The following is a 26,839-nucleotide window of genomic DNA, read 5'->3' as shown; positions in this document are numbered from 1 at the left end:
ACTGGAGTGGGTTGCCATGCCCTCCTCCAGGGGACCTTCCTGACCCAAGGATCAAACCTGGCTCTCTTGCATGGCAGGCAGATTTGTGAACGCTGAGCCACTGGGGAAGCCCCAGTGAGGGGGATTGACAAATAAACAATTAGAATATAAAGTGCAAGTACTAGGGTGCACAAATGCATATGAACAGTTACTTAACTCAACCTTAGGTGGCCAAGGAAGGCTTCCTGGAAGAGTTGACACCTAGCTTCATTTTAAGGGATAATGGCAGGTAGCTGGGTATATAGGGTATGGTAGCATCTTCTGTGCAGGAGACGACTAGTGGTTGGTTCATATCCTGCAAGGGAGGAATGAATTTAGTGAGGGATGAGGCCAGATTACAGAGGATTTGTAGACCCTGATAAATGGTTTAGCACAGCAGGGTGTGTGTAAATGGTTTTGAGCAGGGGAATCCCTGCCAATCAGTTTAGATCCATCTGAGTTCAGGCACAGAGGGACAGAACCAAAGGTCTCATTTTCCTTCTTTTTTTAACTAATTAATTACACTGGGCCAGGTCTTAGTTGCCTCATGAGAGATCTTTGTTGCCAAATGCAGGATCTTTTTTTTTTTTTAGTTACAGCATGCAGGATCTTTTTAAAATTGCAGCTTGTGGGATCTAGCTCCTTGACTAGGGATCAGCCCAGGCCTCTTGCATTGGGAGCATGGATGGAGTCTTAGCCACTGGACCTCCAGGGAAGTCCCCCCAAAGGTTCCAACTTTCTAAGATCCTGTCTCTCCTCCCAGATCTGTCCTCTCCCTTGGGTGACTGAGGTTGGAAACATCCAGTTGCTTCTGGGGAGGCTGCTGCTATACCTGGGGTATACCTACTGTACCTGGGGTATGGCCTTATTTTAACTTTGAACATGCCAATCCATCTGATCATAAAAGCTTCACACTAGAATAAAACATAAGCTTGGGAGGAATCTGGTCCCTTATGTCACTCACCATGACTGAGATTTCTCTTGGCAGCCTTCTCTCCTTACCACATCCACCTGGAGATGGGACACAACACTTCTGAGCCCCCTATCAACAATCTTTGAATTAACTCCACTAAGTGGCATACTATGCAGCTGTTAAAAGGATAAGGACACCCCTATGCATTGATATGGAATGATCACTGGAATACACTTTTATTTATTTATTTGAGGTTCATTGACATTTTTATTGAGGTGTGGTTGATGTAGAATATAGTTCTAAATTTAAAAGCTTGATATACAGTGCTATATGTGGAATGTTACCTTTTGTATAAGAATAGATAAATATTTTTATATGATCAACATCTGTTTATACTTTAAAATAGAAATAAAGGACCAAAACCTTCAATACTTGTGTGGCCAGGTCAGATATAAAAGAAGGTTCACATATTGTATGTCAAGCTGTTTGAATTACTTGAAGGTTAGCTAACTCTTAAACATGTTCTGCCCTCTTACCTTGACAAATAACCTTTCTAATGACAAAATTAAAAGATATGTAATGCCACAGTTTTTTTATGACTTAAAGTCAGCAAAATATTCAAGATAATTTAATCTTCATTGCGTATGCCTGGGTATCCTCAAGAAGGGCCAGCAATGTTTGGATGGATAATAAAGTCATGTGCAACTCATAAGTTATTATATAATATTTCATTAAATAAAATGTTCTTGTATTCATTTTGGCAAAATCCCTAATTACTTTGTATAATAAAAATCTCATAATGCATATTCTATTGCTAGGAATGCCTAGTTAATTTACTTTTCTTGGGTTGTTGTTTTTAACTGCTTAAAAAATAAATTTCAATTTAGAGAAATGTTGCTCCAAACTGAAATTATTACTAACAATTTTAAAACAATACTTGGATTCAGAATTGAATCATAAATTTTGCACCTCACATTTAAACATTATAAAGGAGTCACAGATAGTAAATATTTTATCCCTGAAAATACTTTTTCATCATGTAAGTCTTTATCATAATAATTTTCAACAGCCTTTAAAGCAATATCTAGATCCATTTGGTGTTTAAATTTTACTGATTGAAAATTATTCAATGCTGAGCTCTTATTTTAAAAAAACACCAAAGAGTAATATTTTGTTATATTTCTTAAAATCTCTCTGCAACTGAAGCTGTTATTCGAACTTGGCCAGAAGTTAGGTTCAAGAGAAATTAGTTTGGGGATTATTTGCATGTGAGTTTTTTCCTTAATGCCCTTGCAAACATTTTTATTTCCTTGTTTTAGCTTCTCTTTTTATATATTTAACTTTATTTCAAAATAATTTCAAACATTCAGAAAGGTTGCAGAGATAGTGTAGACTCCCTGTATACTCTTTACTTAGAATCAAAGATGATTAATGTTTTGCCACAGATTTTGCTTTTTTCTTTTTGGGCCATGCTAGCTGGCTTGTGGGATCTTAGTCTGTACCAAGGATTTAAATCCACGCTCTCAGCAGTGAAAGCTCAGAGTCCTAACCACTGCACCACCAGGGAATTCCCCAGATTTTGCTTTTTCATTCTCTCTGAACTAAAATTTATATTAAATTTTAACTACAATTTTTTATTTGATGTGTGTACATATGTATAATTTTTCTAAATCATGAAAGTAGACTGCATACGGTGTGCTCCTAGGTCCCTTTATACTTCAATATTTCCTGAGAAGAAGGATATTGTCCCATATAATCACAATACAGTTATCCAATTTAGAAGATTTAAATTGATACGAAACATTTCTAGTCTATAATCCATATTCCAGTTTGACAAGAGTCCCAAATGTTCACTGTGGTGTTGGTCTTTTCCCTCTAGAACAGGATGCAGTCCAGGCTTCTCTACTGTCTTTAGTCTTCACGTCTCGTTATTTCCCTGTAATCTGCAATGGTTCCTCATACATTGCCTTCATATTTGTCAATCAGGATTTGTCTGGTGTAATCTTGTGCATGAAGTAGGGTTATGCAACCCAGGCTGAAATGCTATATAAGTAATACATACGTTAGCATCCCTTAATGGTTCTGGTCTGAACCAATTTTTACCATGATGGTTTTATTTATTATTATATATTTTTTAATATATTTTTTGGCTACACCACCACAGCATGTGGGACCTTAGTTCCTCAACCAGGGATTGAACCTGCACCCCCTGCATTAGAAGTGCAGCGTCTTCCCCACTGGACCACTAGGGAAGTAGCTATGATGGTTTGAAATGATAATTTTCTCCTGTCAGCCTCCCTCCTTCTGTATCAGTCAGTGTTCCATTGTAAACAAGAGCCCTCCTTTCTAATTTTTTGTTTATTTATATTCTTTGTAACATATTTGGACTCATGGACTCCTGTTTTATTCAGTGGGTTTTATTCCATTACTGTCCTTATTTATTTTGATGCTGAAATCAACCCAGATGTGGCCACCTTTGACCTGGCTTCTGCATCCTCTGACACAGCCACCCCCACCCCCACCCCCAGTCTGCTGGCCCCTGCCCCATAATTTTTGGCGCTACTTTATTTCTGGCAGAATTTTCAACCTTCTACCTTCTCTGTCTCAGCCACTATAATCAACTCTTTCCCCCAGGAACCCTGTTTCTTTTAGTGGGGAATGGTAGAAACCAACATCTGAGTACTAGGTATGCTTCTTGCTACTAGGGTTTTATTGCTTCTAGGTTCTTTCAATGGACACACATAATCACATATACTGTGTATATAATACACCTAAGCTAATATATAGTATATCTAATATATATATTATTATTATAGAAAGCATGAGTTTATACTGGTAACACAATTTTGATCCAGTTTCACGAGGTTCTCTATCTTGCCTCCCTGTATTCCATATTTATGTCTTCCTTCTTCCAAACGAAGAACTCTGGCTCCCAACAATATTTCAAAATTGTCATACACTACAAAAAGTAAGCCTAGTAAAGTGAGTTCAAGAGGTCTTTACTTCCCCCAGGCGGAGGATGTATAGTGTGGTGTTCGTTGTCCAGTCATGTCCTACTCTTTGTGACCCCACGGACTGTAGCCCACCAGGCTCTTCTGTCCATGGAATTCTTCAGGCAAGAATATCGGGGTGGATTGCCATTCCCTTCTCCAGAGGATCTTCCTGACTCATGGATGGAACCTGAGTCTCCTGCATTGCAGGCAGATTCTTTACCATCTGAGACATGGGGTATACTTCCCTCCTTGCTATGTGGTTATATCACTCGTGTGAAATTCAGTTGGGTTCATTTGTTTCTGTTTGCATTCAGTTTGGTTTGTTTTTTCCTCATCTTTTGATTTAGTTTAATATTTTAAGTGTGTAGGAGATTAACATGCTTCTAAAAGTCAAAATTACACAAGAGAATTCCCTGGTGGTCCAGTGGTTAGGACTTGGAGCTCTCACTGCTGTGGTCCAAGAACTAAGAGTCCACAAGCCATATAGGCGGGGCCAAAAACAATTTCCAGTATTTTGCAATTATAAATAATTTGACAATAAATTTTCATGTTGTTGAAAGTGTCTTAACAGTATATTCCTAGAGGTGGATTTCTGGGTCAAAGGGTAAACGCACAGGTAGGGTTTTTTGTTTGTTTCTTTAATTGTGATTAAAAAAAGTTTGTAAAATTTAACTCCTTTGCCATTTTTAAGCACACAGTTCAGCAGTGGGGAGTGCTATGCTGTACTCAATCTCTTCAGTCGTGTCTGACTCTTTGCGACCCCATGGAATGTAGCCCACCAGGCTCCTCTGTCCAGGGGATTTTCCAGGCAAGAACACTGGAGAGGGTTGCCGTGCCCTCCTCCAAGGGAGTTTCACGACCCAGGGATCGAACCCATATCTCTTATGTCTCCTGCATTGCAGACAGATTCTTTACAGTCTGAGCCACCAGGGAAACCTGGGGAATTGCAAATTAAAACAACAGTGAGATGCAATGCACACCTATCGGAATAGTTAAAGTTCAAAAACACGGGCAACGCCAAGCGCTGCAGAGCATGTGGAGTGACAGGGACTCTCATTCATTTCTGGTGGGAATGCCAAATGGCACAGCCACTTTGGAAAACAGTGTGGAAGTTTATTATAAAGTGAAACATGCCTTTACTATAACATCCATTAATCACGTTCCTTGATATTCACCCAAATGAATTGAAAACTTAGTTATACACAACTACCTCCATATGGAGGTTTATAGCAGATTTATTCATAATTGTCAAAACTTGGAAGCAATCGCAACGTTGTTTAATAGGAGAATGGATAAACAAACTGGTAGTTGCATCCATACAATGAATTATTATGCAGGGATTAAAAAGAAGTGGGCTATCAAGTCACAAAAAGACATGGAGGAAGCTTGAATATTTATTGCTAAGAAGATAATTTGAAAAGGCTACTGCATGATTCCAGTGATTTGACATTCTGGAAAAGGCAAAACGAAGAAGATGGCAAAAAGATCAGTGATGGCCACGAAGTAGGGCTGGAGGGGAGGCAGGAAGGGGTCATCCCTGTGGAGCACAGGGGATTTTTAGGGCAGGGAAAATACTTTGCATGATATTGTAATGGTAGACCATGGTATAATACATCTGTCAAAACCCATAGGATCTACAGCAGATTTCAGGTTTTTTTTTTTTAAATATTTATTTTTATTTATTTATTTGGCTGTGCTGGGTCTTCATTGCGGCATGTAGGATCTTTAGTTGTGGCATTTGGATTCTAGTTCCCTGATCAGGTATCAAACTCCACCCCCCTGCATTGGGAGCTTGGAGTCTTAGTCACTGGACTACCAGGGAAGTCTCCATAGCATGTCCCACATTAAAAGTGAACCCTAATGTAAACTATGGACTTCAGTTAGTAATAATAATGTATTAGTATTAGCTCATCAATTGTGAGAAAGAAACTAAAACGGTCAAACTTAGGTTTAGATTTGTTAAACTTTTGTCAATATTATTAATATTAAGAAACAGTCCCTCTCAAATATCTGTGGGTAGCCCACATTCAAGAATAATTTCATTTTCCACTTGGGACCATGTGGAAACTCTTTATTTGAGAGTTTTCTGTTGTTTTGCTTAACTCTTCAAGTTCTTTTAGTATCATGTGTTAATTAAGTCTACTTGTTTTATTAGCATTTAGCCAATATTCTCATTATGTGTCCAAGAGTGTTGTGAATTCAAATGTGATATGTGTTTTCCTAAGATGTTTCATCTTTGGGAAGGTCCAGAAAATTCTGTATATAATCTTTTTAATGTTCCAAAGAAAGCCATGATGATCACAGTTGAGGTCGGGTCATAGTAACAAATAACTGTATGCCATACATGGCATACGGCACAAAAAATGTTTCTGGATTTTCAGTGAAAAAAATGACCTTGTTCATCTTTATTTTTACTAACCATGTCAATCACATTATCAACTTGCCTTCAACATCCTTTTAAATCAATGCCTAAAATCGTAAGTTGCTTTTCTTCAGTCCTTCCCGTAAATCAGAACAGGACTAAAACCAATTAAATTGTGAGTCTGTTTCATCTAGACTCATATATAGACAAATTTTAAAAAATATGAATTAATATTACAAATGTTCCTCAGCCACTATTGCATATACCACATTAATTTCTGAGTACTTCTGGAACCGCAAATTGGAACAGGAGGAAAAGCAAGAGGATTTGACTAGTTAATTAATGTATTTCTTTTCTTCCCTAAGTGCTTCAGTGGCTGAAATCCTCCCCTGGCACAAACCATAGAACTTTGTGGCATTTGGATACAGTCACTTCATGTTTCCAGGACATGGGTTATGAGATGTGAAGTGCTTCTCTGGGACTGAACAGAGTTATTACTAGAGCCGATGTTTAGGGTTTGAGTTCTCCTGTACCAGTGCCAAGCCTCGGATGCAGATTGAGAGAGGAAAACAGTTTTCAGTGTGTTTGTGATTTGTGGGGCTTAGGGTGTTACTCGAAGGGAACAGGGTGGAGGGGTCAGGGTGAAAGCAAACTGTGGAGACTTATACCCAGTTCAGAGGTGTGGAGCCCTATACCAAGGTCACAGGACAGAAATCTCTGGAACTGATGGAGCCCTATATCTACTGCTGCCATAAGCCTTCAGATCATCTAAACCAGTCAGTTCCCTGACCCCGTATTAGGTAAAATACCCACTCAATGCATCCTGAAAAGTGAAAGTGTCAGTTGCTCAGTGGTGTCTGACTCTGTGATCTCATGAACTGTAGCCCGCTAGGCTCCTCTGTCCCTGGAATTCTCCAGGCAAGAATACCAGAGTGGGTAGGTAGCCATTCCCTTCTCCAGGGGATAGATCAAACCTGCATCTCCTGCATTGCAGGCAGATTCTTTACCATCTGAACCACCAGGGAAATGCCCATAGCATCTTAACCAATCACTAAAGCCACTCGTCTGGTAGGAATTTTCTTGGTCTTGAGGCTATAAAAATTGGTGTGCAAATATTTCAGCCTTGAATCAGTGGTCCTTTGGGAAAGAAAGGATTCAGGCAGTGTCAAGGGTGGGGTGATGGGGACAGTTTAAGAAGTCCAGGCCAGAGTGGAGATGAAGAGTTTAATGTGCCAACTAAAAACTGTCATAGGCCACCAGTCACTGAACATTGACATATCCTGAAGGGAATTCAGAGCCAAGAGCAGGAATGAGCACTCTGTGCTCTGGGAAAAACAGGCAGAACAGGCCTTTGGATAGTTATTTTCAGGAGATTTTATGAACCCAAATTCTTGCGCCTTCTTATATCTAGAAAAGCACTACAATCATTAACTGAGACATCTGCTTCTCACGACTAGCAGCAAACTTCCTGTGACCAGCAGCAGCCTTCTGTAAAAACACATGTGAAATTGCACGTCTGCCTGATTACCTACCAAAATTGCATATATATATATATCCACCTCCCCTCTTACCTCTTCTGAGCACTTCCTCAGAACTATCTGAAAGACTGTCTGCTGGCCTATAGTCCTTGTTTTCCCCTGAGTAAAATTTAACTCACAACTTTCTTGTTGTGCATTGTTTTCAGTGGACAAATGGAAGCAGGAAATTAAAGCAATAGAGGCCTGGGGAAGGCTCAGACCCCCAAGTATTCTTGACTTTACTAAGAACACCAGGCTCTCAATATATTTGGGATAGGATCTTAGATATTTTAAATATTATTTGAATATTTTAAAAAGGGATAAATTTTTGAGGTCACTACTAAGGCTGCCCAGGCAGATATCTAACTAGAGTGTTTAAGTAAACAAATGAATAGGGCCTGGACTAGGAGTGTGAGCTATTTCCGGCCTGTGACCTCTTTTTCTTACCGACATGAGGTAATCTCCTGAGGATGCTGAGAAAACGTGACAGAGCTTGAGGAAACAGTTTGGAAATAGCAGCTTGGGAATCCCCGATCACAATCTGTTTCCCCTTAAACTGCTTGTGAGCAGGCAGGTCTTAAACATTTTTTGCGTCCCCAGTGCATGTGTAGCAGCTCAATACACGACGGAGTAAATGGATGAATGGAGGAGGACAAGGGACTGAGTCTGGCTGCGGAGGCGGCGCAATCCTAAAGCCTGGTTCAGAACAGTCACCACCAATCCGTACTTAAAAAAAAAAATCAAGGCTGGAGGAGAAGAGAAAGAACAGCGCCGTATTAGCCCAGTCCGAAGTCCTTCCTGTTCCTTTAGAATCCACCTGCCAGTGCAGGAGACTCAAGAGAGGTGGGTTCGATCCCTGGGTCAGGAAGATCCCTTGGAGTAGGAAATGGCAACCCACTCCAGCATTCTTGCTTAGGAAATCCCATGGACAGAGAAATTTGGCAGACCACAGTCCGTTGAGTCGCAGTCTGACACGACTGAGTCACAGAACACACATACACAAAGTCCTGCTCCTTTAGGGGGCGGGTCTGGGGCAATTCGCCTCTGCCCTTCAATTGACCAATCCCCGCCTCAGGGGGGCGGGGATTTCAATGTTTCCGCCCCACCTCTGTAAGAGCACTGAATGTGTTTGGGCGCCGTTCAAACGGACCAATGAGCGCTCGACGTTTCCTGGTCTCACCGATTGGCCAGAGTTCGTCGCCCCTCCCTCCTTGACATGCCTCTTGCCCCACCCTGTATCACACAAGATGGCGGCGCCCAGCGGAGTAGAGGCCGCGCCTGGGGTTTGCTAAGGCTCGCTCCCTTCCCTCCTGCTCCCTTGGGCGCAAAGAGCCGCGAGCCTAGAGAACGGGGGCCGGGAGGGGACAGGGGCACCTGCGTAGCTGGACAGCGAGCTCGCGCCCAGCCTGCGCCGCCCCCACCCGGCCCCGGCCTGGCCCGATCCCTTCCGTTCCCGGTCTCCTCTCGATCTGACCCATTGCCCGGCCGTGGTACGCCACCAGCAGGCCTCCAAAGCTGAGATTTTTTTCCTCCAGCCCGGGATCACTTCCACTTTAGAGATGTTTGGGCTCTTTCTTCCCAAACAGCTCGCCTTCAAAACTGGGAGACCTGGCCCTCTTTCCCTCCCCTGAGACTCCACTTCTAACCCAGTTCTTCCTCAGCTTCTCTCAGATTGGAGAGACCGTTCACCTCCCTTCCAGATTAATCCCTGAGCCCCCTTTCCCCCAAATATTGACAACCGTGACACCCCCCCTCAACCGGGTGCCAGACTTCTCTTGGACCAACCCCATAGCCCTATCATGGAGGCTGTGTACTTGGTAGTGAATGGGGTGGGCCTGTTGCTGGATGTGCTGACCTTGGTGTTGGATCTCAACTTTCTGCTGGTGTCCTCCCTCCTGGCTTCCTTGGCCTGGCTCCTGGCCTTCATCTACAACCTGCCACACACGGTACTGACTAGTCTTCTGCACTTGGGCCGTGGAGTCTTATTTTCATTGCTGGCCTTGATTGAAGCTATGGTCCGCTTCACCTGTGGAGGCTTGCAGGCCTTGTCTGCGGTACTGTACAGCTGCTGTTCTGGCCTGGAGAGCCTAAAGCTCCTGGGGCACCTGGCCTCCCATGGGGCGCTTAGGAGTCGGGAGATCCTCCACCGAGGTATCCTCAATATGATCTCCAATGGCCATGCTTTGCTGCGTCAGATCTGTGACATCTGTGCCATCACCATGAGCCTGGTGGCCTACGTGATCAATAGCCTGGTCAACATCTGCCTCATTGGCACTCAGAACTTCTTCTCTCTCGTGCTGGCCCTGTGGGATGCAGTGATGGGGCCGCTGTGGAGGATGACAGATGTAGTGGCTGCCTTCCTAGCCCACATTTCTAGCAGTGCCGTGGCCATGTCCATCCTTCTCTGGACCCCCTGCCAGCTAGTGCTGGAGCTCTTGGCCTCAGCTGCCCGCCTCCTGGCCAGCTTTGTGCTTGTCAATCTCACTGGCCTGGTGCTGCTGGCTTGTGTGCTGGCAGTGACAGTGACTCTGTTGCACCCGGACCTCACCCTGAGGCTGGCCACCCGGGCACTCAGTCAGCTCCATGCCCGGCCATCCTACCACCGGCTCAGAGAGGATGTTGTGCGTCTCTCTCGGCTAGTCCTGGGCTTGGAGGCCTGGCGCCGAGTCTGGAGCCGTAGCCTGCAGCTGGCAAGCTGGCCAAACCGGGGAGGGGCCCCTGGAGCCCCCCAGGGTGGCCCTAGGAGGCTGCCCTCAGCCAGGACATGGCAACAGGACGTTCTTCCTGAAGCTGGGCCCCAATCGGAGGCAGAAGAGGAGGTCAGGATGGCCAGAGTGACGGCAGCCCGGGGCCGGGAGAGGCTCAACATGGAGGAGTCTGTAGCTGGGCAGGACCCGTGGAAACTGCTGAAGGAGCAGGAGGAGCGGAAGAAGTGTGTCATCTGCCAGGACCAGAGCAAGACGGTGCTGCTTCTGCCTTGTCGGCACCTGTGCCTGTGCCAGGCCTGCACTGAGATCCTGATGCGCCACCCCGTCTACCATCGCAACTGCCCACTGTGCCGTCGGGGCATCCTGCAGACCCTCAACGTCTACCTCTGAAGGTTTCCTCCCTCCCTCCTGCCCACCCCTCCACGCTCCACACAGCCATTTGCGCGCAGACAGCCTTCACACCTGATCTCTGGGTCCCGGCCTCCATCCCCTGCTGCCCCCACAGTCATCGTGCTGAGTCTCTAAGCTGCATCTCCAGGACATTGAAATGGGAAACCCTGGAAGACTGTGACTTGGGTAGGGGCAGGGTAACAGCTTTTCCTTACCCCGTGTCTCCCTGTGATGCCAAGGGTGGCGAGGGTGTCGCTCTGCAAGGCCCTGGAGACTGTTCACTGTGGACTCCCCTCCAGCCTGCCAGGGCCCACCCTGATGCCAGCATTGGGGACTCCCCCCACTTTGTTTCTGGTTTTTCTGTTGTGGATTTGTAGGTTCTCTCCCTGCTCCCTGCCCACTTCCTTCCCAGCTTCTTCAGCCATGCACATCAATGTCATTTGGGTATTTTGGCAACTCAAGGGCCTTAGAATGATCTTGAACATTTACTTTCAGCTGGAGCTGCTATGCTCTGGCAGGCTTTGGGGGTAGTATATCTCAGGTGCCCTTTGAGCTGCTTCTACCTGTCGTGATCTTACAAGGCTCCCTCCTTACCTGACCCGACAGCTGGGATCAAGCATTACCCCCCAGGTGTGTGTGTATGTGTGTATGTTTGCACCTGGCTTTGGGACCATGTACCCTCTGATACCCAGCACCACTGGGAACCTCAGGAGGGATAACCAGATTTCTGTTCTTCCTTTCACTCCCCACATCACAGAGACAAAAATGGTATTCCCCTTCTGTCCGTCTCTCCCTGCCACTGGGGAGGGCAGACTGCACATTTCACTAGGGTCCAAATACAGGAGCCAGGGCTGAGGGGCATGCAGCTCCCTGAGGGGTCCATCTGGCCCAGGATCCAATGAATAAAGTTGTGTTACAGCTCTGATGGCCTCTGTGTGCATCTTTGCAAGGGTTGGTTGGTTATGGTAACGGATGCTCCAGCAGGGTCTTTCAGTCCCAACAAGTGTAGTTGATGGAACTGGCAGGGGAAGAGCTGAGATAGGGTGCCTTGGGGAGAGCCCGTGCCCTGTGTGGCTAGATTTGCTTTTACCTTCTCCAATTTGTGCCCTCTCATATGCATGGCTTTTGGAAAGCTCTCCCTATCTTTTCCAGGCTTCCATGGTGGCTCAGTCAGTAAAGAATCTACCTGCAGTGTGAGAGACCTGCAGGGTTTGATCCCTGGGTTGGGAAGATCCCCCAGAGAAGGGCATGGCAACCCACTCTAGTATTCTGTCCTGAATCCCCATGGACAGAGGAGCCTGGCAGGCTACAGTCCATGGGGTTGCAAAGAGTCAGACACAACTGAGCGACTAAGCATAGCCCTATCTTTTCCATTTGCCAGAATTGAGCCCTTGGAGAGAGGAATGTGAACTTACCCTTTGAGCAAGTTTTTCTTCTAGTGCCACACTTTCCAGGAGAGCACTTGTGGCCCTTGCTGCCTGGAGTCCAATCTACCCTGAGATCCCTGAAGGAGCTGGTGCTTGTCTTTGTGTCTCTTGGCAGAGAGCGGCGCTATGATGGGCTGGAGCATAGCTGCGGGGCCTCCTCATGGAGAGCTGGGAGAGCTGGGAGCTCATTTAATGGGCCCAGTCCCCATTGGGCATATCAATCCTCACATGACCTGCAAAGGGGTGGAGGGGGGTGGAACACTACCCCATAATTGTATGTTAAATGTAGGAGCATAATGCCAGGGACAGCCTTCTGGAAGGAGGGGAGGGGGGAAAGGGGTAGGTCAGGAGGAAACGCTGAGGAGAGGCCCCTTCACTTTTGCGTTGAGAGCCTGAGCTGATGTGGGTCTGGCAAGCCAGGGTTTGTTAGTCATTGGGTTAGGGGCGGGACAAGGCGGGGAGACTTGAAGGGGCTCTGCGGCTAGCCTCAGACTTAGTGGCGCGGCCTAGCACAGTGAGGGAGCGTTCCCCACATCCACCTTGGAGTGGAGAGGTCTGAGGAAGGGCTTTTCTGCCTCCCTTCCCCCAACCCTGGAGGGGGAGCTGATCAAGGGGAGGCTTAGTTCCTTCCAGTCTCTGTTTAATGTGAGGATAAACATTTTATGAGAGAAGATAAACTTCCTGAGCTGGGAGCAAATGACCCCATTATCCCCCACCCCCATCTGGAATCCTACTGGGAGACCTCAAAACCCTTCCTCTACCTAATCGCCCTAGTAGCCAGGAGCTCAAGCTATCTGGGGTCACTGCTGCATTCTGGAACTGGGGCGCCCCCTTGTGGCCATCTCCGAAAATGACATCTCTAGACAGCCAGGGACACTCCACTCCCCTGGCCTCGAGGACAGAGAAATAGCGTTCCAGTCATCCACGAAACAGGCACATAGCCAGAGGAGCCATGGGTGAAAATCTCAAGTTCCTTTTTGTTGGTCAGGGCAGGGATGTGTGTGTTGAAGCTCCAGCCAGTTCTTATAATATCTTTGAGTTAGAAAAAGGTGTGCCTTCTTGGGTGGCCGGAGTCCCCCACCAGGACACCATCCCCAGCAGGGCGCTCCTGTTCACAACCTACACCGCTTGGGGGGCAGCTCCGTGGACCGGTCTCTTCATCACCTGGGCCTGTTTTCTGTATGTCCTGGTCCATAGCTCCATCCAGCCTCAGAGCCCTTCCTTCTGCCTGAGCACCCTCTCCCTCCACCCTTCTCCCATGTCTCCCCATTCTTGGAATCAAAGCATTTCCACCAGTAAAGAAAGACTGAAGCCAGCAGGAGGGTTTTATTAGATTTATTGAATTATCTCTGAGAAAAAGGGCCCAGGAGCAGGAAGGATGAGGGAAGACCCAGAGAGACAGAGGACCAGGAAGCGAGCACCGCACCTGGGGGTCCCGGGCCAGAGCAACTGGGGGGAACTAAACCTGCCAGAACAGCGAACTCCTTTGATCTAGGGCAGAAATCCAGCTACTGCCCCATGCTGCCAGCCCTGATCTCAGCCTTGATCCCCATTCCCTGCCGGCAGCAGAACAGAGAAGCCCCCACCCCACCTCTGCAGTCATTCGGGATACTCCAGGGGGGCCAGCCCTCCCGGGTGATGGGGCCAGTCGGTGTCACTCCCTCCTCCCCTAGGAGTGAGAGAGCACGAGCTCACTTCCCAGTGGGCATCAAGCGAAGACAGGGGAGCTGTGCCAGTCAGAATACACTAGAAATCCAGAGAAGGTGCTGTCTGTCTTGATGCTGGCATAGATGCCAATCGATAATCCCCCACGCCCACCTGTACCCACACCTGGTCCTCAGGCTCCAGCCTCACCATGGCGCCCCCGGAGAGCGAGGCTGGCTTGGGCCACCCCCCGAAGAACTGGAAGAAAGAGGCGATAGACTCGCCGTTCTTGACCAGATCAAACTGCAGGCTAGCCCGGTAGACGGTGGCGTGGACGGCAAAGTAGTAGACCCCGGGCACCTGGCAGGTGAACTTGCCGGTGACGGCGTCGTAATGTCCCTGCTCATTCACCAGCACGCGGTCGAAGGGTAGGGGCGCGTCCGACGGCGGGGGCACCCGGCTCTCAGAGCGCTTAGCGCTGAAGGCGGAGCGCGGAGGTACCGAGCATTCGCCCGCCGGCCCGGTTGCTCCCATGGGTCCTGCCTCTCCTCGCGGCCCGGGCTCCCCACGCGGCCCCGGGAGGCCTGCGGGTTGGGGGGGAGGGAAGCAGAGCGGTTAGGGTGCGCCCGCCGCGGTCCTCCCGCACCCTCCCTCGGCCTCCCAGCCGCCCCTTCCCAGCTGGGGCCGCCCTGCGCCCCAGGGCCCCCATCCCCGCTTCCTGCAGGGCTCGGGGTGGATCTGAGGGTCCCAGGGGTTCCGGCTCCCCCGCTGAGTCACTCCTCTGCGCGCTCCCGGAGGCGACGGGGTCGGGCGGGGACGGGAGCGGCGCCCCCTGGCGTGAACCCCTAGCTCGGGACCCCGCGGGCAAGAGCCGGGCCGCGCTCACTGGGACATCCCCACCGATCGCCGCCGAGGCGCCGCTTACCCGGCCTCCCGCCCTCGCCTTTCTCTCCCGGAGCCCCCGGCGCGCCATCGCGGCCGTCGCGGCCGTCGCGGCCCGGCAGGCCCTGGCTGCCGTGGTGGCCCGGCGTGCCGGGGAGGCCCGGGTGCCCCGGGCACAGGCTGGGGATCTTGTTGTCGTCCAGAGGGGCCGAGCCGGTCGCCAGGCCCAGGAGCAGCAGGGCGAGGAGCGGCCTCATGGCGCTGGCACGCGGAGCCCGGACGCCGCGGGCCTCTGGTCGTCTGTGGGCCGGGCAGGACGGGAGTCGGGACCAAGAATCCTGGGACCTGTCTCGGTCCCCACTCCGGGCGCGGCCGGCTCAGTCCCCACCCCACTGCCGTGTCCCTGAGCGAGGCTGAGTGGCCGCGTGGGGAAGAAGAGGGGTCCCTAGACTCGGGAACCTCTAAAGCCCTGCGCCGAGGGAAGGACAGACCGGACCTCCCTCCTCTTCCAGCCCCGGCCGGCGCCCAGTCTTTCCCACAGTCCCCTCCCCCAGCCCCATCTCCCCGCCCCACTCACGCCCCTCCCGGCGCCGGGGGCTGCTCGCTGTCTCCGTGGCCTTCGAGGCTCTCGCTAATCCAGACCCTCCAGGTGACCCCAGCGCTGCCTTCCCTGCGCTTCGCTCCAGCCAGGCTCCCCCTGTCCCCGGTGTCTCCCTGGTCCTGTTCGTTCCTTGCCGGCTCCGCGGTGCTCCTCCCAGACTCCAAGAGGAAACCAGTTGCTCGGGGGCCAAGAGCCCAGGCCGGGAAATAGCAGGGAAATAACTCGTGGTGTCGCGCGGCGGCCGGCCAAAGTTTGGGGGAGAGAGGAGGGAGAGGTTTGAGGCGGGCACAGAGAGGCAGAACTGTGAGAGACAGACGCTCAGGGCATCCATAGCTCCAAGGAGCTGGAAGCAGAGATGATGCAGCGACAGAGACCAAGGATAACAGAGACCAAGGATAAATCCAGGAGAAATAGAAGCTGAGAACTGAGGGTGGAGGGTTCTAGAGCAGTAGACAACTGGATGGCCAGGGCTCAGAACAGGCCCTGCCACATAACTAGACTCTAGATGACATTTTCTGTTGAATAAATGAAAATGTCAGAAGGCGGGTGGTAGAGAGCCTGAAAAACCAGATGGGAGATGGGAAAGGCAGAAAACAGGAAGTCAAGGTCAGACACGGGTGGGAAGAGCTCCAGATTGTCAGTGGTACAGCGGTGGAGTCAGGCCAGCTGTTTGCAGCAGCTGGGGAAAGTAAAGGCATAGGGGAGGATGCGGGAGGGTGGGGGGCTCCACTAGCGTCACTGAGGACTCCTCTTCCCCTCCCTGGGAGGACCCCTAGGTGAGGGGGATGGGCAGAGTTCCATGCTGGGCCCCTTCCCTTGCCCCCTTGCCTGCCCACCCTGATGGGCAAAAGAGGGTGTGTAACAGAGGGCAAGGGCCCCGCCTCAGGGTCAGGGCTGGGCACAAGCCTCCAGGCCAGCTGCCTCAGGCAGCCTGTTGCAGTTGAAGGGCCAGGGGGTGCCCAGTAGCGCCAGGCCAGACTGGCACTGGCGCTCTGCCTCCTGGCAGACAGAGCGGCAAGGGGGAAGGACGCTGCCTAGTGGGGTGCAGTGGGGCACCAGCAGCCCGCAAAGGAGCCTCCGGAAATTCTGGTAGCAGGGCAGGCTTGTCAGGCTCTGTGGAAGGAAGAGGGGAGCCCTCAGGCACCCGGCTCCCCAGATTCCCTCCCTTCCTGGGGGCTCCTCCTTATCTCTGCCTGGAGCACCTTGTAACCTCTGAGGACCTCCACCACCTCCTCCTGGGTGGTCATGCCCACCCAGATGTTAGGGAAGGCCGTGGTGTTGTAGCTCAGACCGACGCACATCTCCACCTGGACAGGCTCACAGGCCAGCTCTGCAGGGAGGGGAGGGGAGAGTCACCCTGGGGAGCACTCCCTGCCTGTGTGGCTGGGGACAAGTCCCCTAATCACCCTTCATGGGTCAGACGGGGCTTGTAAGAACCAAAGGAGGTAATATGGAAAGAAAGTGAAAGTGTCAGTCGCTCAGTCGTGTCTGACTCTGCGACCCCATGGACTGTAGCCCGCCAGCCTCCTCTGTCCACGGAATTCTCCAGGCAAGATCCTGGAGTGGGTTGCCATTGTGAGAATCAAAGGAGCTAACACGGAGAGGTGCCTTATATACATGTCAAGGGTTCCTGTTCTCGGGAGCCTATTCCAAGCATCTTTCGCCAGCCCCGGGCATCATGCAGGCACCTCTGTGATCTCAGGAAGCAAGGGTCACCAACATTGGCAGAACCACTAGCCATCTGGAAGGAATTCCCCCGGGCTCACCCACATCTGTGAGGTGGACCTCTCTGTGTGGTAAAGGCCAGACTGGTTTTTGAAGCCCCAACCATCGTCTCCCAGATTCCCATTTGCTTTGGGGGTAACTCTAAATACTGTTGCCATGGCTGGGGGAGAATCCCTTCAGGATTTGGTGAAGTGGTCCAGAGTCTGAACAGGGGGCCCCCAGCCCCCATCGGGAAGGACGGGGTAACTGTTAAGACGCTTGCCCGCGGGTTTCTCTGGATGGGCACCCAGCCTTCCCAGTCTGCCAGCCCTGCCCTCAGTGCCCTGGGGCCGGCTCCTCACCTGGGGTTGGGAACAAGGGGCTGCTGCAGTTGTCATCGGCGCAGTCTCGCCACGTGCTGCACATCCACTGCAGACTCTTACACCTTCCATCCTGGCAGGGGAACTCTCCGGGCCTACAGGGGCCTGCAGGCACAGGGGGGCATGTCTGAATCCCCATGCCCTTCACTGTGCTCAGACCAGGGTCTAGATCCCTTCCCCATTCTTCTGGAGGCGCCCCTACCGCCCACACCCAAGTGCCCAGGGCCACCTACCCTCTGTGGCATTGAGGGCCCGGTAGGTGGCTGAGAAGCCCCCAACGCTGAAGCCATGGTCTGTCCTAAAGAGCACTGCCAGCTGGTGGTGCGAGGAGATGAGACGCGGGGGCAGCTCTGCTCCACAGAACCTGTCCAGAGCAGGCAGCGGTCCTGGCATCAGGCCGCCTGGCTGAGCGAGCATGCGTGAGGCCTCTTGCAGGCCCGGGGCGGGTGGAGGAACCAGGTTCTCTGGATGATGCCAGAGGGGATGGGAGGCATAGTCATTGACTCATGGGAGGAAGACACCTGTGTTCAGTAGACAAAGGACTAGACACACTGCTTGAACTTGAGGCACTTCGACCTGGGGATAATTAGTGAAGGTTCCGGGGGAAGTGAACACGGACCCAGGAGAACTGGGAGTGGGAGAGGCCTGGGGAGGGCTTCCTGGAGGAGCAATGTAAGGAGTCAAGGCGAGAGGGACAGGTACAAAGGTGTGGAAGGACAGGCCTTTTTTAAAAAAAGTGTGACAGTGAGGAGACCTCCAGCTTGGTGCAAAAGAGGACAATGATGCTACTGAATGGCTGTGGTAATTTGTGGGCAGCCTTGACATCAGGCAGTGGAGGCGGGGGTGTATCCTTGGCTCCTCCCGTGAATCTGCCCTATACCTGTCCAGGAGACTGAGGGCCCCTGAGCTGCGGGCCTCGTACACCTCCACGTAGTCAGACTTGCACTCGTCCTGAGCTTCCAGGCTGAAGTTGTGGAAGAGCAGTTCGATGCCATGTCCAGCAGGCACCGAGATATGCCAGGTGCAAAGCTTGGGGAAGGCACAGGTCGGGTAATTTATGGGTTCCTTCTCCTGTCCCAATCAGGGTCCCCAGGCTGAGCTCCAGACGGGCTTTCCCCGGGTGCATGTGGTGGTGGTGGTGGTGGGGGGGGGGCTTGGCCCACACCACTCTCATCATCATTCGCGGAAGGGCCTTTAACTTGTCTGGTCTCAGAGATAAGCTTACCCAGCATGGGAGCTGGGTGCCTAGTAAGCACTTAATAATGTCCCCTTCCTGTCTGCTTGATCTCTGGTCTGTCCAGGTACAAGGAGTATCTGCCATGCTGTTCTCCATTGCACTAACCCCGATGCTCAGGTGTGCCCACGTGTGCCCCACTGCCCTCCCCATGGAGTGCTGGCTGGCTTACCTGTTGGTGAGGGTACTGCTGCAGGTAGCTGGGAGCAGAGAAAGTGCCCTCAAGCCCAGTCAGGTTCCCCCCACACCCTGTAGAGAGGAGAGGAGGAGGCTCATGAGTTTACCACGATCTGTGCCTTTGGCCAGTAGGCCCGGCAGTGACAGCGGCAAAGAGTCTTGGCTGTGCCCATGGGAAACAAGTTCTGGGCCAGAAGGATGACCAGGCAGGTTTGGATCTGGGCCAGGTCAGGGGGGGTCCAGCCTGCACTTGGATCAGACAGTACCCACCCCGAGGCTGATCGGACCTGTACCTGAAAACTTGGCACTGCAGTTGGTCTCATCACTGCCGTCAGCACAGTTGGCGAAACCGTCACACACCGAGTCACGCAGCAAGCAGACGAACTGGTCACAGGGGAACTCCTCGTGGGCACAGCGCCCTGGGGGTAGGCATCTGGATTCAGAACCCTCTAGAGTCTCTACCCCTTTTGCAGGACTGGGAGCAGCTGGAGGGAAGGAAAGTGGCTGGTTGACAGATAGCTGGGCATTTGGTGGGAGAACACTCACCATGTCCAGGGGCCACAGCCTGGTACCAGGCATGGAATCCAGATCCTTCCACACTGCTGTCAGAGACGAAGGCCACCCGGAGGCGGCTGGCATTGGTGTTGAGTGTGGGGGGAGGCACCCTCCCACATACTCTGCAAGAAGCCAGATTGGGGGTGATGGCGGCTCAGAGCTCAGGGCCAGCAGGAGTGGAGCCTGCCTGAGCTCTGTGGTCCTCTTTCCTGAAGCCCCATCCTGGGGACGATGTGTCGAAAAAGGTTCCCTTTCTTCCCAGCAGAGCCGTGACCTCCCTGGCACCTGCTTGTCCATCCTTGAAGCATTGATTCATGGGAAAGACATGCAGGAGCTTCCAGATTTGGAAGTCAAGGTCAGAGAGGGGAAGTGACCTTCCCAAGGTCATATAGCAAGATGGTGGCAGAGCTGGGCGCAGAGGCCAAGTCTCTCCATTTCTTCCTCCCAGTCAAGAGTTTCCCTCTGCATCTCCCTGGTTCTGCCCTCCAGACAGTCATTCAGGACAGGGGTGAGAGAGTGGCGCTTGGGATCTCTGGGGACAGAGGAACCTACCTGAGGAGGGGGCCTTCAGGCTCAGGAGAGATTTCCAAGCGATCGAAAAGACAAGAGGCCACACTCTCCGTGCTGAGTGTTTCAATCTTGAGCTGTATTGCATGGTCTGTGGCCACCTGGATATGCCACACGCAGTGGGCATTGGGTGGGTAAGGGTCTGGGTAGTTGGGGCTGCTGAAGAAGCCCCTTGGGCCGGGAAGGAGGCCCCCACAGGCTGCAGAGATGGAGGTTAGCATTCAGAGGTCAAAAGAAGAGAGAGTTTTTTTTTTTCCTCAAGGTGCCTTTTCCCACACACCCCCTCCTGCCATCTTGGGCCCTTCTCCAGGAAGATCAGCCCCGAGTACTCACCGGACTGGGGTGCGAGGCTCACTCCTACCTCTGGTTGCCCTCTAGGGGTCCCAGTTGCCTGGGAGGTGGTGGTGGAGGTGGCAGGGGTAGTGTCAATGGTGGCGAGGCCTCGGGAAGGCAGTGGATGGTAGGTGGCTCCGGGTGGGGCTGTAGCCTGCAATTCTGGAGGTGACAAGATGGAGGAGGGACTCAGAGGCTCTGGATCCCTTGGGGGCATGGGCAGTAGAGCTCATGGAGTCTCATCCTAAAGCCCTTCTTCCAGCAGACCCTGGGGACTTACGGGCCAGGATGATGGCCACCAGCAGCCCGAGCAGCAGGAGCAGCAGGCCGGCCAGCAGAAGGACACACAGCCAGGAGAAGCGGCAGTCCGGCTGCAGCCGTCGGGGATGCCGACCTGGGGACAGGCAGGGCGGGCTTTTGAGAGCCCTCTCCCTTGGGCGTCCCTCACCTACCGCCCTCAGCTGCCAGGCCTTTCTTGTCCTACCCCCGGGTCACCCCCTGAGACGGTTACCATGCCAGGGAGCTCGGGCGCTGCAGTTGGCGTCCTCCTGGAGGGCGGGGAGGGGGCAGGGTGGCCCTGATTCAGGCTCAAAAGCAGGATTGCAGAACTCAGTCTGGAGGGAGAGATTTGAGGGCTGAGGGCCGGTGGCAGCGCTGCCCGGCAGGTCTGTTCACGGGGCACGGCAGCCCTGGGCAGGCGTCCGGGTCTTGCGGGAGTGGCCCTGGTGACCCTACCTTGCTCAGCTCTGTCGTCTCCACACAGAGGACGATATCTGAGCAGTCCTTCATGGCTCTAGGCTCTGCATGGCTTTCTGGAGTCCCTGCGATGGCACAAGGCCCTAAAGAGCCTACTTCCTGCCCCAGTCCCCCTCTCAAGGGGCAGCCTCTGCTCCCTGAGGCTGCGGGCAGTCGGGCTAGACCAGCTCTCCTGCTGCCTTAGGCAGACTGGCTCAGGCTGCTGGCTATGTCTCCGTGTGGGGGAAGGGACAACAGCCAGAAGGAATTCGCAAGGGCATGGAACGGTCCCTTAATCCAACTCAGCTGAGGATGCTGAAGTCAAGACCCTGGCACACAGCAGCGGTCCTTAAAGGCACAGGCCATGGCTGAGGGCACCCTGCAGAGGAAGCTGGGTGCTCTGTGTGGGCTGTGACGGGGAGCTGGTCACCCCCTTTCTTAATCTCACTGAGGTGTTGAGTGAGTGCTGGGAGGAAAGGCGGGCAGTGGGGCAGTTTTGCAAGCATGAGGGAGCCTTCAAAGCCAGCTGTGAGGACTTGGCAGCTTCAAAGCCTGTGAGTCCTGAGGGCCCTGGACAAAAACAGTGGCCTTCTGCTCCTTCTAGGCTTCCCAGGTGGCTCAGGGGTAAAGACTCTGCCTGCCAACGCAGGAGATGGGGGTTCAATTCCTGGGTGGGGAAGATCCCCTGGTGAAAGAAATGGTTACCACTCCAGTATTCTTGCCTGGGAAATCCCATGGACAGAGGAGCCTAGTGGGCTTCAGTCCATGGGGTCACAAAGAGTCAGACAACAATTTAGCGAGTAAATAACAACTGCTCCTTGGCATCAGGGTGACTGAGGCATTACCCAAGCTGGGTCTTTGAAAGTCCCCTTAAAGCACCTGGGTGCCCAGGGACAAGAACATGGTGTGAGCAGGACATGGTGTGTAGGGGTTGCTTGTGAACTTGAGGGGTTGGCTGCTTCTTCCTGTGCCACTTCAGGCTGCAGGAGAAAGGACAGAGGAGGAGAAGGTGCCTGAGGCCTTGGGCAGGGTCAGGGCAGGCCCTTCAGATGGGCTGTGAATTCTGGTGGGTGGTGCCATCTGCTGTTGCGGGATAGAAAATCTGCCCTCTGCAAACTACATCACTCCATGTCTCTCTCTCCAGGAGCGAAGTTCTGGAAAATCCCCGCCTGACGCAGCTGTCCGCAGGGAGACTGGAAAGGGATTGTAATCTGTTTTGACTCGGCCATGCTCCGGCTGAGTCGGGCAGGGCAGGAGGTGGGGAAGCAGCATATTTTTTTTCCTACTGTTTGTAGAATGTCTGTTACATACTAGCCCTGGGTGAGAGATCCTAAGTGCAATTTCTCTCCTTGAATCACTGTGAAACTGCATAATCCTTTTACAAATGATGGCCTACGGCTCAGAGAGGTTCAGTAACTTCCTCAAATTCACACAGCTGGTGAGATACCGAGATAGGCGTTGAACCCTGAACTGGGAAAATCCAAAACACACATTTTCTCAGACACACCTCTATGCCTCTACACTGGCCTGAGGCAGGCTTGTGACAGAGGGGAACTAAGTAAGGAACCCAGTGGGGAGAGAAGAGGGGAGACTGAGTCTGTGATCCTGAGGCAGCTCTCCTCACACGCACACATTCAGCTCTTCTCTCTCTTTTTATTTGTTTAATTTTTTTTAATTTTAATTTTTTAAACGCCAAAAGCATTTTTATATTGGAGACTTCCCTGGTGGCTCAGACGGTAAAGTGATAAAGTCTACAACGCGGGAGACCCGGGTTCAATCCCTGGGTTGGGAAGATCTCTTGGAGAAGGAAATGGCAACCCACTCCAGTATTCTTGCCTGGAAAATTCCATGGAGGAAGAGCCTGGTAGGCTACAGTCCATGGGGTCGCGAAGAGTCGGACATGACTGAGTGACTTTTCACCACCACCATAGCCAGTTAACAGTGTGATAGTTCCCAGTGAACAGCAAAGGGACTTAGACATACACATACATGTATCCACTCTCCTCCCAACCCCTCTCCCATGCAGGCTGCCACAGAACGTTGAGCAGAATTCCCTGTGCTATACAGTAGGTCCTCATAGGTTTTCCATTTAAAATATAGCAGTGTGTAGCAGTCCATCCCAAACTCGCTAACTACCCCTTCCCCCTGGAAAGCATAAGTTTGTTTCCTTAAGTCTGTGTCTCTCTTTTTATTTTTTAAAAAATATTTATTTGGCTGCGCCAGGTCTTAGTTGCACTATATCTTTGATCTTCGTTGACACATGCAGTCACTTTAGCTGAGGCATGTGGGATCTTGTTCCTTGACCAGGGATCCAACCTGGACCCTTGCACTGGGAGCTCAGAATCTTAGCCTCTGGACCACCAGGGAAGTTCCCAGCTCCTCTCCATTCACCCAGTGGAGGGCCCTGGGGCACTTTTGTCTAGGGGAGAAGGCTTTCCTGGGTCCTAAGGCTGGACTGCTTTTAGAGGGTTTAAAAGGTCAAAAGTATTGTCCATAAATAACACAGGCATTATTTGTCCTTCTCTCTTTCATTCCTGAGCACACAGCTGAGGCTGCCTGATGTGAAGCAGGTGAGAATCCAGCCAGGTGTTACTGAGATTTGCAAAAATGTAAATACTATCCTTCTTCCTAAGTTCTTTTTGTTTTGGAAAATGCAGTTTAAAAAAAAAATTTAACAACCCACTCCAGTATTCTTGCCTGGAAAAGTCCATGGACAGAGGAGCTTGGCGGACTGCAGTCCATGGGGTTACATGACTGAGCATGTGTGCACAAGGGTGGAGGGAGATGGCTTGGTAGCAATAAAGTGGTAGAACTAAAAAAATAAATAAATAAAATAAAAATAAAAAAAAAATTAAGGGAATTCCCTGGCAGCCCAGAGGTTAGGACTGTGTGCTTCCACTGCAGGGGGTCACTGGTTCAATCAGGTGGTTTAATCCCTGGTCACAGAACTAAGATTCCACAAACTGTGTGGTGCAGCCAAAAAAAGAAAGAAAATGTTACTTATGCTAGCATGTGAAAGGTTTACTGTTATTTTAAAATTTTATTTAAAAATTAATAAGTATTTATATTCCTTTCAAATTTTAACATGGAAAATATTGATAGCTATAACAGGCAGGGAGACCTCTTGGAAGAGGTGGATATTTAGTCTCAAGTTAGAGAGTTGAGGGACTTCTGTGGTGGTTCAGTGGATAAGACTCCAGGGGGCCTGGGTTCTAGTCCAGGTCAGGGAACTAGATCCCACCATGCTGCAACTAGGACCTGGTATAGCCAAATAAAAAATTTTTTTAATTGGAAAAAAGTGAGAGAACTGTAAAAAATTCTAATAGGTAAAACTTGGGGGTTGGGTAGGGATTCCAGAAAGGAGGGGCTGCTTAGCACTGTGGGCCTCAAGAGCCTGGGTTGTGACCCATTTTAAGCAGGGAGTGGCTTGGTCAGATCCGGGTCTCAGAACAGTCCCTGTTTGTGGGGAAGTGGTAGCAAGGAGGCAGGGGGGAGGCAGGCAGGGCTGGAAGCGTCTCTCTGGCTTTGCCCTTGCCCATGGCCATCCTCCACGACACCCCTTGCAGTTGGCTGCTTCGTGAAAGTGTTCCTAGGAGAGGAGGTAAGGGGGGCGAGGCACCAGGGCAGGGTGGGAAGATGGCTTGGGTGAACAGATGAGAGAAACAGAACCTAGACCCTTCACTCATTGGCTCATTTGACCCTCACAACAACCCCGCGAGGCAAGGACAGGGAGGCATTTTTGTTCCCATTTTCCAGATGTCACTGAGGCGCCAGAGTCACACAGCCGGCAAGGAGCAGCGCTGGGTTTCAGAGCTGGGTCTACTGGATTCTGAATTTTTAGCTTTTGTTCCTTTTCTTCCTTTCTTTTTTTATTTTTTTCTTCCCTTCCAAGTTTTTCTGCAAACCGCATAGAATAGTTGGGGCGAGAGGGCCTGTGGGCAAGGGCCCCGTAGGCGGCCTTTGCTGGAGCCCAGGTGTGCGGAGGAGGCATGGGCCCTGAGGCCAGGGGGAGGCTTTCTGCTGGCGGCTCGAGTCCCAGGTTCTTGCTTCATTCTTGGCTGTCTCTTGGGCTTCCTTTTCTCCTTTGCAGGCCCCAGGCCTTGGCCTTCTTGCCTCTTCCTTCTCAGGGGTGTCCCCACCTCTTCGCTACCTGCAAGGACTTTGTGTCTCCAGCCCTCCCTTTTCTTGCCCCTACCAGGGCGACTGCATGGACTTTGCTGCCAGCCACTGTGGATAAAACTAACAAGCAAAGGGGGAAGTGACCCCTTTTCTTGCTCAGGCGATTTCCAGACCCCTGGAAGCTCCACTGGGCTTTTGCTTTGGTTCTTGCAAAAGCTTGGCCTGCCTGGCTCTCTGTGGCCCCTCCATAACCAGGAAGGGCAAGGCCAGCTGAAATTAGCTATCACCTTCTACACTCTGGCTCACTAGCTCTCCCTCCTACTGGGCCTCCAGCCCCAGACTTCCACTCCTGCCAGATCAGCCTCTCTCTGGTCCCTGGCACACACTGTACCCACCCTACCTGTCTTTGTCCAGGCTTGTCCTCTGAAGACTTTCCTTTTGCTTGCTCCTAGGGCCAGCATTCTAGGCGTGCATTTGGACTTAATTCTCCTTCACTAAGTCTGTCAAATACTCTCCTCTCGTTATTCACTGCCTCCTGTACCCTTGACTCTCACCCCTCTGGTTCCTGGATCTTTAGTCTCTAGGAGCCAGGACGACTGCAGCTCTATCCCAGCCCACCCTCTGCGGGCTCCAAGAGGAAGGTCACACCGAGTACCAGGAAATAAGAAGAGCTCAGCCCTTGGCCTTGGAATGCTCAGACAGTGCTCTGCGTCACCAATTCTGTGTGGTTTGGGCAATGCTGTACTATACTTATTGCATTCCTGAAAAGTCAGAAGCACTCTGAGAGGCCAGGGGAGCTCGGCATTTGCCAAGGATCACACGCTATGAGAATCTTAGTGGAGTGTGGATGGCACAGTCCTGGAAATGGAGGTGAGGCTGGGGGAAATGGACATCCATTGAGTACCTACTATGTGCCAGATTCTCACAGTCACAATTCTGAGTAGCTCTTGTGCACAGATTACAGAGGTGGAAACAAGCCCACAGAAATGAAGTACTTTGCTTAGACTATGTATGCTATTCTCTCTGTTGCCCCCTGCCTCCTGTCCAGATGCTCATTTGTGCCTCTAGAGGTGCATGGGCCCAGGTATGCAACAGATCATGCTGGTTTGCTCTTGGCTGTATGAACATGTAAGAATCACATGGGCAGAAGGGCCTAGTAGACTACAGTCCACAGGGTCACAAAGAGTTGGACACGACTGAAGCAGCTTAGCACGTACCAAATGTGTAAAGTCAGTGAGTTCCCAGGTTAACTGTTCCACTCAGCTGAACACAGGGTTGGGCAATTTGCTGCAGAAAGCCCTGAAAAATGCTGTCAATTATTTGGCCAAAAGGCAGAGCACTCAGATGGAAAGAGAGCTGCTGGGGAGTCAAGATCCCCGAGTTGCGTCCTGTCCCTGCCACTGACAAGCTGGTGAACTTGAGGCTGGTGGTCTAGAGCTCGTGTCTTCCCTGGCAAGATGAGAACGTGGACAAGGTGACCCCAACGGAAAGCAGAATGCATTTTCTGAGCACTGGCTCCTTTAAAACAGATAGACTCTAGGAAATGGAATCAGGGAACCAGAGGTAGGACTTGTATTTAG

General features: G+C 51.3%; 3 protein-coding genes across 3 annotated transcripts; 1 reads left to right on the top strand and 2 right to left on the bottom strand.

Moving 5' to 3' along the window:
* The first annotated feature begins 9,037 nt into the window (after window positions 1-9,037).
* On the top strand, window positions 9,038-11,824 carry RNF26 (ring finger protein 26). Its single transcript, XM_020871969.2, has one exon. It carries the CDS (start codon window positions 9,603-9,605, stop codon window positions 10,899-10,901), a length of 1,299 nt encoding a protein of 432 aa, XP_020727628.2. The 5' UTR covers window positions 9,038-9,602; the 3' UTR covers window positions 10,902-11,824.
* A 1,823-nt stretch (window positions 11,825-13,647) lies between these two features.
* C1QTNF5 (C1q and TNF related 5) lies at window positions 13,648-16,210 on the bottom strand. Its single transcript, XM_020872019.2, has 3 exons — window positions 15,432-16,210; window positions 14,898-15,154; window positions 13,648-14,556 (listed from the first exon to the last, which is right to left on the bottom strand). Exons 2-3 carry the CDS (start codon window positions 15,109-15,111, stop codon window positions 14,075-14,077), a joined length of 696 nt encoding a protein of 231 aa, XP_020727678.2. The 5' UTR covers window positions 15,112-15,154; window positions 15,432-16,210; the 3' UTR covers window positions 13,648-14,074.
* Window positions 16,211-16,343: 133 nt separating this feature from the next.
* On the bottom strand, window positions 16,344-21,476 carry MFRP (membrane frizzled-related protein). Its single transcript, XM_020872018.2, has 13 exons — window positions 21,141-21,476; window positions 20,917-21,019; window positions 20,686-20,799; window positions 20,406-20,567; window positions 20,058-20,271; window positions 19,497-19,627; window positions 19,244-19,369; window positions 18,946-19,022; window positions 18,420-18,568; window positions 17,773-17,903; window positions 17,522-17,644; window positions 16,658-16,785; window positions 16,344-16,568 (listed from the first exon to the last, which is right to left on the bottom strand). Exons 1-13 carry the CDS (start codon window positions 21,192-21,194, stop codon window positions 16,344-16,346), a joined length of 1,737 nt encoding a protein of 578 aa, XP_020727677.2. The 5' UTR covers window positions 21,195-21,476.
* Between the last annotated feature and the right edge of the window lie 5,363 nt (window positions 21,477-26,839).

Source organism: Odocoileus virginianus, chromosome 10 (assembly GCF_023699985.2).
Source record: "Odocoileus virginianus isolate 20LAN1187 ecotype Illinois chromosome 10, Ovbor_1.2, whole genome shotgun sequence".
In the NCBI taxonomy this organism is placed as follows: domain Eukaryota; kingdom Metazoa; phylum Chordata; class Mammalia; order Artiodactyla; family Cervidae; genus Odocoileus; species Odocoileus virginianus.
The sequence above is the reverse complement of the archived record's forward strand: the minus strand, read 5'-3'. Positions and strand labels throughout refer to the sequence as shown.